Below are 13,219 nucleotides of genomic sequence, written 5' to 3'. Positions count from 1 at the left end.
GATGGTTCTCCTGTGAGGGGCTCAGGATATTTTGGATCATTCAATGAGAACCATCAGCATCTCTTGTAATCAGGGGTTTTCAGCTGTGCCAGTGCTAGTGCCAGTTATTTTAAAAAATAAAGGTTTTTTTTCCCTCCCAAAAGAACCACAAATGGTACAAGAAGGTCTAAGCCAGCACTGAGGGCAGTGCTAAAGGACTTACATATGCTACTTATTAAATATGTCATGAAATTCTTCGCAGAATCCTCAGCATGAATGTGTCATTTGTGTTAAAATGTGCGTTCTGAAGAATAAGGGAATTAAAAAAAAACATCTCTGTGACTGTGCTGGTGCTCAGTGGCACTGCTGAGGTGTTGGGGGCAGGCAAAGCCCAAGCACACAGAATGCTGCAAGCTGACTTTTGGGTTCTGCACCAATTTAAATTGGAGTTTGAATAATCAGGAATTCGAGTATCATTGCTGCGATTTCCTAGCAGAGGAATCGCAGAGGAAAGTGTCTGAAGTTTTTTGAAATCATCAACGATGCCAGTAGGGCTCTGCCAGCTATTGCTAACTGAGGATCTGGGTCAAAATATCCTGGTTTATCCACCAGAGATTAAGATCATTACCGGGAAGTGGCAGCGTATGCAGAACACACAACTGGGGAAGGGAATGTGTCTAATGAATAGCTGTGCCCTACTTCAGGACTGCAAAACATTGGGGGCGTGTGTGGAATGTGTTTATTAGAGGAGCAAACGCGGCTGTCTGATTTCTGGCTGTGTAACCAGCAGGAGAAGACCTGTTCTGGTGTGTGCTTGTCTCATAATTTGCTTTATTGCAGTCATGGTTTTGTCCAGAGTGAAACATTCATCCTTAAAGGAGTACTTTGTGACAGTGCTGCTGCATCTTGCAGACTATTAATTCAGCCTTTGATAGAGGATGAGAAGTCAGCCAGGGAAACAGGAGCAGTTTTAAGTGCAGAAGTTGTGATTTCTTTGTTGCCCTATTGAGACAGAGCCATATAAAATTACATGTTTAGATACAGTCATATAATGTGGTGGGGTTTGATGTTTTCCCTCCAGCTTTAAATGAACCTACCATAGATTACGGCTTCCAAAGGCTGCAGAAGGTCATCCCAAGACATCCTGGGGACCCTGAAAGATTAGCTAAGGTAAAATAATTTTAAGCATTTCACTCAGCCCACCAAATGTATTTTTACACAATTATATCTTAAATGACAATCACATCAGAATTCACCAATTAGTTGTAAATCTGGCAAGAACGGGACTGTGTAGAACCCACAGTGATTTTTGTATGTGAGCGTTCAAACAGTCTCTGTGCAATTTTGCTGCTAAATTGAGTCCAGTGAATGTTCCCAGTTCATTGTCCTTGTGCTCTGCCCTGTCCCTGGTGGCACATCCCTGAGCCCAGATGCCGTGTCCATGCAAAGGAATGTACTGAATCCCACCCGCGTTCGTGTGTCCGTGCAAAAGGATCCATTGAAACCCCCGGGGAGCGGGGACCTCTGGGATTTGTCTCCGTTTTCGGAGCCGCTGAGGGGGAGCAGGTTCAGGACTCTGGAGAGCTCCGGGTCACGGAGGAGCCCCGGACTCCGCACGGCCGAGCCGGGGATCAGCCCCCGCGGGCTCCGAAGGGACTCGTGGTTTGGGGGGGCTGCTCTGACCCACTGGGAGGGCTTAAATTCCTCGGGTACCTGGCAAATAACACCTGAACACAGCACCTGAACGCACCCGGGCTTCCGAGTGACCACACACAAATACCACAGCCACTTGAGAGAATACCAGCTCATGGTTTTATTTATTTAATTGTTCTATTCTGTTCTATTCTATTCTATTCTATTCTATTCTATTCTATTCTATTCTATTCGTCTCTTTATTGTATTTATTAATTTTAGGGTAGTCTAGTCTATTCTGTCTTATTCAATTTATTATTTCATTTGTTTTGTCCTGTTCAATTTTATTTTACCATTTTATTGTGTTTATTGCATTTAGTTATTAGTTTGTATTTTATTTATTACATATTTTTTATTTAATTGTATTTCGTATTTATTTTTATTATATATTTTATTATATTTTACTGTTACTTGGTTTATATTTTTATTTCGTTTATTATATTTAATTTATTTTTATTTTTGTTTATTTATTTTCTTTATTTATTATACATTTATTTCACTTCATTTTATTGACCAGAGCTATTTTCTGCCATTAAAACACCTCTTTCCCTGCGCCCCGCAGGAGATGCTGCTGAAAAGAGCCGCTGACCTGGTCGAGGCCCTGTACGGGACGCCCCACAACAACCAGGTCAGGCTGCCGGGGTGGGGCGGTGCGGCCCGGCCCCGGGAGGTGCCTGGGAGGTCCCCGGGAGTCCCGGGAGGTGCCCGGGTGGTTCCCTGGAGGTTCCCGGGAGTCCCCGGGCGGTCCCCGGGCGGTCCCCGGGCGGTCCCCGGGCGGTCCCCGGGCGGTCCCCGGGCGGTCCCCGGGCGGTCCCCGGGCGGTCCCCGGGCGGTCCCCGTCGCTCCGTTCCGCGCCTGAGCGGTGCCGTTCTCGCTCCGTTCCGTGCCTGAGCGGTGCCGTTCGTTCGCAGGAGCTGATCCTGAAGCGTGCTGCAGACATCGCCGAGGCGCTGTACAGCGTGCCCCGCAACCCCGCGCAGATCCCCGCGCTGCCCAGCTCCCCTGCCCACAGCTCCATGATGGGCATCAACTCCTACGGCAGCCAGCTGGGCGTCAGCATCTCCGAGTCGGCGCAGGGCAACAACCAGGGTGAGCCCCGGAGGTTCCCCGGGCTCCGGAAAGCCCAGCCCAGTCACCTTCCCGACCGCTTTCCCCGGGTCTGATTGCCAGCCGCTCCGCGTGGCCAGCGGTGGCTTCACCTCTGGGCACCCCAAAGGCTGGCGCTGCCCCTGTGTCTTATCTGAAATAATTTTTGATTACTTTCGATACCAACTCACCCCTGAGCTCCCTCCTGTCACCCTCAAAATATCCTTTTTTTTTTTATTATATCTCTGTTTTCACAAACAGCAATGGCAGCAGCTGGAAAAAAACCTCACACAGAGGTGGGAAATTTTCCTTTTTTTTTTTTTTTTTTTTGTTTTTAAGGCAGCTGCTTCAGTGTTACTTTTACCAACATTCATATATTGTATGTATTACATTTAGTCCAGATGCACTATTGATCGTGAGGAAAACAACCCGTGGAACAATGTATTAACATTGAAAGAATTACCAGCTTTCCTGCATCCTGGATATTTTGATTTTTAACATACACAGTCTGTGGTTGATCTCAATAATTGGCTGTGTTTAACACTATAAGGCAGCAAACATGGGTTGTTTAAAGTTAATTTTCTATTTGCCCAGTTAAAATCCATCATGAAGATAATTTTGCTCATTTTTTCAAGGTCTTACCAGCCCTGAATTAGAACCTCATAACAGAAATCAACTGACTTGATATACCTAGATATTATATCTAAATACTGACTACTCTTAATGTAACTATTGTATCAGTCTCTCTAATGAAAGTTTTTTCATGGAAAGACCCTTTTGCAGCTGGAATAATGATTTTGTCCTTTTATGCTGATAGCTATCATTTTAAACTCTCTTTTTGGAGTAAAAAAAGGCCAAATTTTGGCTCTCAAATATTTGTTAGCATTTTTTAATACAATAAAAATGGGTTTTACTTATCCAGTTTATTCTTTCTCCCAAGTAGAGGAAATTAAAAGTTAAACTACAAACTTTATATGGGTTATGGTTTCCCCTTAGTAATGTACTTGCTTTATCTGTAATTTATCTGTAATTCTGTAATTTAACAATTCAACGATAATTTGAAGAGCAAAACCTCCCCCATTCAATGGCAGAAAATCCTGTATATTATAAATTGTGCCCCAGGTAAACACAAGCACGCACACTGTTGTCCAGGGACAACCGTGAAAATTTTGAATTAATTTAAAATTTTAGTAAATTTTATTGGGGAAATGTACATTGGATCACGTTGGTTCAGAACTTTAACTGCAGGAAAAACCACTGAATTTATTGGTGTTGCCTAAAGGTTTTAAACAATCTGGATTCCAATGGCATTTATTAAAGCAGGGGATGCGCAGCAGGGAGTTTTCTGCCACGGGGACGTTCTGAAACGCGCTTCATTTCCAGGTTACATCCGTAACACCAGCAGCATCTCCCCCCGGGGCTACTCGTCCAGTTCCACCCCGCAGCAGTCCAACTACAGCACGTCCAGCAGCAGCATGAACGGCTACAGCAACGTGCCCATGGGCAACCTGGGCGTGCCCGGCTCCCCCGGCTTCATCAACGGCTCCCCGACGGGATCGCCCTACGGACGTACGGCCTGCCCCTGCCCCCTGTTGTGATGCACTAGAGAGTTACTTGGATGCTGCACTGGGTGTTGTGTTGCATGAATGGTTCCCCTTTCCCTCGGGTGGTCTGTTCCCTTGGTAAGGTGATCTGTCCCTTGTAGCTCCTGCCTTCTCCCCTCCTCACTGGTGTCCCCTTGGCTGCGGCCCTCCGTCCCCGCCTCCCATTCTGCGGGTATAAATGTCCCTTGGGATTGGAATTCGGCCTCTTTTTTCACCTGGATGGTCTCTGGTGCAGATGTCCCTTCCCAGCTAATAAAACAGGACATTGGAACCATGTGGAGAAAGGGCGCTTCTCATCCTTTGCTTCGTCCATGTAGGATCCGTGCTGGCCTAAATCCCAAACTAGCCGGGGGGATTTACAGCCCGAAACCCACGGATCCCTCACCCCCATGAGCCCCCGGCCCAGCAACCAGCACACGGCTCCAGGGCACACCCAGCCAAGGCTTTCCTTGGCCTTGGGTGTCCTTGGTATCAACCAGAGAAGGCTCCCATTAGCCGAGTGTTGAACTTCTTTGTTTTCCTCCATTTTTTGTATCCTTATGCAGATTCCTGAGTGGCAAAGCCACCGTGGGAAATGAGGTGCAATTTGCGGCTTTATTAAGCGCGTAGCCACTGCTTTTAGCACAGAGGCTTGGCAAATCCTGGGTGAAAGCCACTTTGAAATAATCTTTATGAGTTTGAAGGCATTATCAATACCTGAGAGCTGAACTGAGGATTAATTTCCTGTGAAACCATATTAACTTCATAACCGGAAATATATAATAGATTTATTCTCTCAATTTCTGCTTGTTTTACCATGAACAGCCACTTTTCCTTCCATGCCTTGATTTCCCATTGTGTAGGGAATGTGTGAAAAACAACAAAACAAAAATGTGTACACCACTAGCTATGGTGTAAGTAAATAATTAAATACATGTTATATATATATATATTTATATTATTTATATATATATATATATATATATATATATATATATATATATATATATATATAAACAGGATGAGGAGTTAAACTTCTTCTTCTTCTTCCTCTTCTTCTTCTTCTTCTCCCCTCTTCTGGAGCTTTCCGTAAAGAAAGAACCAGGTCTCTCTTGTGTTATTGTGCTTTCAAACTAATACTACCAAGAGACCTTGGGATTCACACGAAATATTGTTATTTATTCCTCCTTTTGCAGAGGAATGGCTGATATTGTTCTGGAAGCTCAGCAAACAGCTCCTGGACAAGTTATTGCAGATAGTGAGGGGGTTTTTATTGCAAGGCACTTCTTTAAAAAGTAGCCAATTTAGAGTAAAATCTAAGCAGCAGCTTGAAACCAAGGAAAATTAATTTTTAAAAAACTGGGGAAGACTCAGGATTTGCCAACCTTTCCAAATTCCAAGGACACTGAGTGGGCAGCACATTACAGTTCCTCTTGACTCTGCTTTTCCCTTAATGGTTTTCAATTTTCTGGCACCCTCGCCCTTAATTTTGAAAGAATTAAGCACTGTTTTTTCTGAACTGTTCAGTTTAACTCCCTCTCTACTTCAGACTTACTCTAATTATACTCACCAAGAGAACGAGACCTCCTTTGAGAGGTAACACAAAGAATCAAAAAATGGATTCTTGAAACAGTTTTACCAAATTTCTGACGAGAAATTCCTTTTTTCCCTTTGGCAGTGATGTCTTCGAGTCCAACAGTCGGCTCCTCCAGCGCTTCTTCCATCCTCCCGTTCTCCTCCTCGGTGTTCCCTGCAGTCAAACAGAAGAGTGCCTTCGCTCCTGTCATCAGACCCCAAGGGTCCCCCTCTCCCGCCTGCTCCAGCGGCAACGGGAACGGCTTCCGAGGTGAGCGATGTGCTCCTGCTCGTTCACAGGAAAGCTTCCACTCGGGAAGCGGCAGCCACCCCTGAGCGCCCCCGGTCCCCACCCCGAGTGGCCTCGCATGGCTGCTGCCGGCTCAGGAGTGGGAACCTGCCCCAGCCCTGCTGCAGCAAAGGATTGCTCCGAGCTTGTGGCTTCAGAGCAGGGGCCAGGCACTGATTGCCACAGCAAGGTTCTGATGGGTTTGAACCTCAGAATGGTTTGGGCTGGGAAAGGACCTTAAAGATCCAGTTCCAACCCCCAGCACAGGCAGGGACACCTTTCCCTGGAATAGAGGGGAATATCAGCTCTTTTGTGGGGAACGACTTCTCCTCAGGCTTGGGGGACTTGTTAAACAGAGCAGAGTTAATCCCCAGCTCTGTCCAGAACACAAACCTGCTGCAAGATTTAGGCTCAGCCCGGGAATTGAGCCCCACAGCCCATTTACAGCCCTTTTAAAGGTGATCTGTGAAACAAATGTGAGCAGTAAGATAAGAATGGAAACCTGTACCAAATTCTTGCTTTTAACAGGCTGGGGGGGTGTGTGCAGCACATAAATATGCTCCAAGTCTCCATAAAAAGTGCCTTTATAGGGCCTGGGAAGTCATCTGGCTCCTTCAGACTTTGCTAGAGATAGCCTAGGAAACACAGTTCTGGGAATTGAGCCGTGCCAAGAGGCAGTGGTAATTCCAAATGAGCCCCACAAACAGCACCTGTTTGGCTGGGTGTGATATGAACCCTTAGCTGGGCCACAGGAACTTGCAGAAAGTGTGATTATTCTATGTAATAAGGAAATTCTAAGTGTGCTGAACAAAAACAGTAAAATTTTTAAAAGCTAACTCAGAGAATTCTGAAACAGCTTCTTCCCCTGCCCCAATTACAAGAAAATCCACGCTTTCCTAAGGTAATTTTCTTCCCATGAAGGGCTAGATCCATTGATCTCACTATGTGAATGCACAGATTTAAGTCTGCTTTAAACTTGTCTGTTATGTAAAGAAGGCCTAAATATTAAGCCTAAATATTAAGGAGTTACCTGAGGTGATGCTAAACACAAATCAGAGAGAAAACCACTCAGGCTGCTTCTGGGAGACAGAAAAAGGACTGATTAAGAAATTACTGAAATATTTAAATTAATAATTTTCCTTAAGGTAACACTCAATGCTCTGCTTAGAAAGAGTTTATCTCTCTTTAAACCTATAAAGAAATAAAGTACTAGAGACCAGCTGGTGCCATCTATGCCATTTGGTGTTCACAATGTATTTTATCCAGTCTATAAATCAGTAGTCAATGAAAGATTCTAAAAATTGAGCTTTAATATTAAACAAAACAAAATCTCGAAGCTAAAAGCTGGTATTCATCCATTTCTACTGACCAAAGTCCAGTCCTGAGCTGGTCAGGATTAATCCATGAGTTAAGGTTGTGAATAATTGCTGAATTAGCAAAATCAGAGATAAATGGACACAGAACTTATTAACCACATCCATTTCTTTGTGGGATTTCTACATCAACACAAACATAAGTGTACTCATAAATTTAAGTATCCAATAAAGCAGGATGGTCAGTGCCACTGCAAGAAGAAACAAGGTTTGTTACACCAGGTCTTGGTAACTATTGAACTCTTTCAGCCATGGATGCAAATTCCAGCTGAAATATTTAAATTGATGCAAGCTGGGGAGCACATGCTTTGGAAAAGATCCAGGTACACTCAGCCTGATATCCAAATTAACGTTCCCACAGTGCTGACAGACAGATGTGGCCAAAAAGTCAACAGGAGGCTCCCAAAGAGGCTTCTTGCCTGGACTGAGGCAGTGGGAGATGGATAATGCCCTCTGCCACGCCACCCCCTGGAGCTGGAAACCAGGGACAGGTGTGCTGGGCATGGAATTTAGGATTTATTTACTTATTTATCAAACTTAGGTATCCAAAATGCTGCTGGGGAGAGAATAGCAAAAGCACAGGGCAAGCAGTGAATATGTGCAGGCCCCTTTCCAAAGCCCATTAACTCTGAATTTCCCCACCCATAACATGTGGAAAACATCTCCTCAAAATACAATAACAATATATATATTATAGAATCATATATCTACATTTAGAGAATGATAATCTTCTTCTTCTCCTTCTCATTCTTCTTTACCAGCCCCTCAGAGCATGCCACTCTCCTCACAGGCAGCAATGAAAATCTAGATTAGAGCTTCCAGCTCTGTTAACCACAGCAGTATTTAGGCCTGGATTAAAACCAGTCTAAACAGGAGCAGCTGTGCAATCTTCACCCTCAGATTTGTATTCCCATTGCTCCAGCAGTTTACAGGGAGTGTTTTTTTCCCAAGAATGTATTTTAGGAGGATTTGCTCCCTGTGAGGGCGGTGAGGGGCTCAGATGGAATTCCCAGGGAAGCTGGGGCTGCCCCAGCCCTGGAAATGTCCAAGGCCAGGCTGGAGCACCCTGGGACACTGGGAGGTGTCCCTGCCCATGGCAGGGGGTGGGTGAAATCAGCTGTAATGTCCCAAACCATTCCATGATCCTGGAGTTCAGCACTAATCCCCTTCCCAGTTCTCACGTTTGAATCGCAGCGAGTCCTTTTCCACTCCAAGACAGTTTTCCAAAGGCCACTTGTACTCACCAGGCTTGTGATCATTATTAATTACACCCATTAAAGGTGCCTATCACCAGATCATCTGGGTGCTACCCATCTTTGATTATTTATTTATTAAAAAAATCTCCAACCTTGTGACAATTTTAATCAAGTGTTTCAGTTGATAATTGCAAGCTGTCAAGGTTAATACAATAAGGCTCATCTCTAATTCTTTTTCCATTTCCCTCCAAGAGAAAAAAAAAAAAGACCCTCTGGGATAATGACTGGTGGTTGCTATATTCCCAACTCATCAGGGAGTGTCCTGCATTGAACCACCTTTATTGAAAAGTTACATCGATTCAATATATAGTAATACAGGCAAAAATAATTACAGCTTTGCTAGCAGTGTAAGACCTTAATCCAAACCTCCCAAACATTCAATAAAAAGCGATCCAGGCTGGGAATAGGCTTTTGACAGTGCAGCCCCAGTGGGGAGTGGAGGTGGGGTGGAAATGGGCAGAGCAGGGTGTGTGAAAGGAGCGAGAAGCCGAGAGATGAGCTGGGGAAAACCAGGTGAGAATTCCAGCCAATATTCCTCCATCAACTCATTCTTTGTTGCAGGAGGAGGTGAGACTGAGAATGAAATGCCAGTGACACAAATGAGGCCTTGCTTGTATTTCCTGTGTTATAGAACTTGCTGTATCAGATCATGGAATCACAAAATCCCAGGATCATTTGGATTGGGAGGGACATTAGAACCCATCCAGTCCCACTCCATGACAGGGGCAGGGACAGCTTCCCAGGCTGCTCCAAGCCCCATCCAAGCTGGCCTTGGACACTTCCAGGGATGGAGAAGCCACAGCTTCTCTAGTAACCTGTTCATTCCAATACATATATTACTTTATTATTAATACCTCTAATCCTACAGTAAAAAATGTGCTTTCATTTAAAGTTAAGCAACTTCCCAAAATGATGCAGCTACAAGTTTTCTCAAAATATTTTCGAAGAGACATGGCAGAAACTCAGGTTTAAGCTTTGCTTTGCTGGAAGTTTTCCTTGATTAAAAGAAGTGAAAATACTCTTAATAAAAATAGCATCACAAAAAAAGCATCTGTGCTGCTATGGGCTGACTCTCTTGGGAACAGAGCTGAAGCTACACTGGCACCAGCCCCTGAATGGCTGAAACTGAGCTGTGCTGAGCTGTTCCAGGGGTGCAGCGCCTGTGCCCAGACATGCAGCAGCCAGGAAAGGTCATCCCAGGTGGGGACAAGCCAGGCCCCGTCTGTGCAGGTGCTCCTTTCCTTGCTTCAGGCAGAGACCCAGCCAGGACACCTCAGACAAACGCTTTAAACTCCTGGAGGCAGCCTGGATGGTTCTGCCTGGAGCAGAGCACGAGGATCTGCTCCCCTGGGACACCTGGTGGGATGGAGCCAGCGCGGAGGGCACGTGCTCCCCTCTTCCTGCAGCCCAGCAGAGCCTGGAGCAGGGCAGAGATCCGAGGCTAAATCAAATTTTCCTTTCTAGGGACAAAAAGGCGGGCATGGGGTCGATACCCAGCTCTCCATGTCACTCTGGGACACCACCAGTAGGATTGTTTTGGGGGTTTAGGGGTGAGGAGAAGGAATGGAGCAGCATCCTTGGCGTCATCAGAAAATCTCTCTTCTAATGCACTCACACATTTCCCAAAAACCAGCATGAAAGTGTTCACCTGCTTTATTTAGGTTTGAAAATATGAGGAAAACCATCAAATTCCAAAGCAATTACAAAAGGTATCTGTTTGACTTCGGGCTGTTTGGTTTCACTTTCCCTTTCAGCTATCTGCTAAAATTGGCAGGGACTTTAGCCCCAGTCAGTAAGAAAATATGAAAATATTTATTTTCCTATTGTATTAAATCACAGACCATATCCACAGTTGTTTAAAAACACAGCTCCAGTAACATACTTGTGTTAGCTCAGGAACTTGCCCAAAGCACTTTTTTAAACCCTCTCAAGGAAAGGGTGAAATGAAATCTCAGTGGGACGGGCCTTTAAACACACCAATGATTCCACAAATTTCAGTGAACATAAATCTTAGCAGGATTAGGACCTCGCACTGCACCGAGGCCCCTTTGAAAACGTGACTCACTCATTTGTTACATAAATACATCTAAACTCAATTTACCCCTCACAACCTTGGGGAGCAGCACCGGTCCCAGGCAGCTCCAAATGCTGCTGCTGTTGGTTATGAGGAGTAGAGCTGCAATTAAAGGCAGGAGAGTGACTAATAAATAATTTACATAAGCCCAGTGTTCTGGGAGTGTGCCAGGTAGGGCTGCAGTGACTCAGGCACGTGGGGGACACAAAGTGAGGACGTGAGGCTGTTTCCCCTGGAGCCAGACCGGCAAAGCCCAGCCCTGGGCCTTGGCCCGTGACTCAGGGCTTGGAATTCCCTGGCTCGCTCTTGTCAGCAGCACAGGGGGAGCTCCCTTTGCTTCCACACTTTTCTCTGCTGCCAGCCCTTCCAAGCAGATGAGCAGGGTGGGTGGGGAGCACAGACCCTCCTCAGTTTTGGGTTTTGAGGATGGTTTTGAGTGTTCAGCTTGGGAAATCTGAATTTGAGGACAGTTCTAAGCAATGTCCACCTCCAAGGACTCCAGAGATAAGAACCCAAAAATGGGAAAGTTTTTCTGCAAATGCACATGAATTGAATTAATCCTCTCCCTTTTTCATCCATTTAGTAACCCTGGTGGGCCTGGGCTTTTCACAGAATCAGAAAACCATGGAGTGGTTGAGGAAGGGACCTTAAATCCCATCCAGTGCCACCCCTGCCCTGGCAGGGACACCTCCCACTGTCTCAGGGGGCTCCAGCCTGGCCTTGGGCACTGCCAGGGATCCAGGGGCAGCCCCAGCTCCCTGGGAATTCCATCCCAGCCCCTCCCCACCCTCCCAGGAAGAAATGTATTCCTTTTTACCCTTGAGTAGCCCTTTGCCCATTGCCTGTGCCACAGTCAGTCCTCACAGATCTCACTAAAGCACCAAAAGATTTAAAGACTCAAAAACTCTAATTTGACCTCAGATCAGGCCCTTCCTGTGATTCCTGACTGTTCACAGGAGGGTGAAGGGCTCAAATATATTTTGTTCCATAACATTTTGCCACAATTTCATCTTTTTCACTTTTCTTTTTCAGCCATGACTGGTCTTGTCATTCCCCCGATGTAAGGAAGGGGCAGCTTTGCTGCTCTCCCTCCCTTTTCCCTTTTTTCCTCCTTTTTTTTTCATTTTTCTTTTACAGCACAAAACTACTTATTGTGATGGACCACTATAAAGAAAAAAAATAGCACTACAAGCTCTTTTTTGGGGAAAAGCCAGGCCCAGGAAAAAAAAGGAACATTTTTTATGGATTGGACGAGATAGAAGTCTGCATCATTAACCTGTTTCATATTTCTGACACAACCACATCAACTCCTCAAACATTGGGAATGAAGAATCAGCAGGAGCCAGGAGGAACAAGAGTTGGCAGAATGGAATTAGAAATGCAAAGTCTTTCCTGGAAGACACGAAAACCTTCCCAAGATTTGTAAAATATTCAAAGGAAAAAAAAAGAAATTGGCAAAACAATTCAAGGTTGATATTTTGGATACAATTTGTTTTACTTTGTAGGGGTAAAAAAGTTGAAGTTTCTATTTTCTATGGAGCCTTTCAGATATCGATTTAGTTTATGCAGAAAAACAATTCAACAAAACAGGGTACCAGCATGAAAGAATTTCTAGGACAAACTGACACGAATGATGGAACTTTGGTGTATGTGTGTATTTGCTTATAGTTTAACCTCTTTAAAAAATGTAAGATGTTTTACAATTATTTAAATAAATAAACTTGTAACTTATTGTATGTAGAGGTAGGAATTAAACCCTGTTTTGGATTTTTTCCTCCAGTTGTACAATGAAGACGGATGATGCAAAAATGTAGTGATAAGTTTGAGATATATTATTACTGCTGCAATTGCTCCTCACTTCCCCCCCTTACTGAATTCATGTGCAAGGATGTATAGGATTCTTTCTGATTAACGAAACTCTCAGAAACTTTTACCTACGTTGTGGTAAACAGCTCATGTAGGAATTTTTTCACCCTCCTCCTCTTTCCCCCCTTTCCATTTTTTGCTTCAATTAAAATATTCAGGTACTAAGATTAACTGCTAAGTCTCAAAGACCCAGCTGACGAGTGAGTGGCACTTAGGGATTCGAGTGAATCGGATTTTTCATGAGGTACTGAGTTTATTTTATAGATTCAATGTATAAATTAGGAGGGAAAGGGTTCTCTGGGGTTTTCCATGTAGTTAGAACACCTTAAGTTCAGTTATGCTTCATATTAAGGGTGCATTTATAAAGGGTGAACATGTATTTGAATGATTTATGCACTTTTATCCTGAGTCATTAGAAATGGTAAGTATTTGCCAGTTATATATTG

At 44.5% G+C, this 13,219-nt stretch overlaps 1 protein-coding gene across 2 annotated transcripts in view; it reads left to right on the top strand.

Annotated features, from left to right (window-relative positions):
* EBF2 (EBF transcription factor 2) overlaps nucleotides 1-12,737 on the top strand; it is a 120,699-nt gene extending 107,962 nt beyond the window's left edge. Inside the window, exons 11-16 of one of the 2 annotated variants that reach the window (XM_038160300.1) lie at nucleotides 1,061-1,149; nucleotides 2,234-2,299; nucleotides 2,583-2,760; nucleotides 4,141-4,326; nucleotides 6,019-6,186; nucleotides 12,045-12,737. In XM_038160300.1, coding sequence (XP_038016228.1) covers nucleotides 1,061-1,149; nucleotides 2,234-2,299; nucleotides 2,583-2,760; nucleotides 4,141-4,326; nucleotides 6,019-6,186; nucleotides 12,045-12,064 — 707 coding nt within the window. In that variant the 3' untranslated portion in view covers nucleotides 12,065-12,737. Of the gene's footprint in view, nucleotides 1-1,060; nucleotides 1,150-2,233; nucleotides 2,300-2,582; nucleotides 2,761-4,140; nucleotides 4,327-6,018; nucleotides 6,187-11,939 lie in introns of both variants that reach the window. The other variant, XM_038160299.1, reaches the window with a different exon arrangement.
* Nucleotides 12,738-13,219: the final 482 nt, after the last annotated feature.

The sequence above is a fragment of the Motacilla alba genome, chromosome 22, assembly GCF_015832195.1.
Source record: "Motacilla alba alba isolate MOTALB_02 chromosome 22, Motacilla_alba_V1.0_pri, whole genome shotgun sequence".
Lineage (NCBI taxonomy): Eukaryota > Metazoa > Chordata > Aves > Passeriformes > Motacillidae > Motacilla > Motacilla alba.
This window is presented reverse-complemented; position numbering and strand designations above follow the sequence as displayed.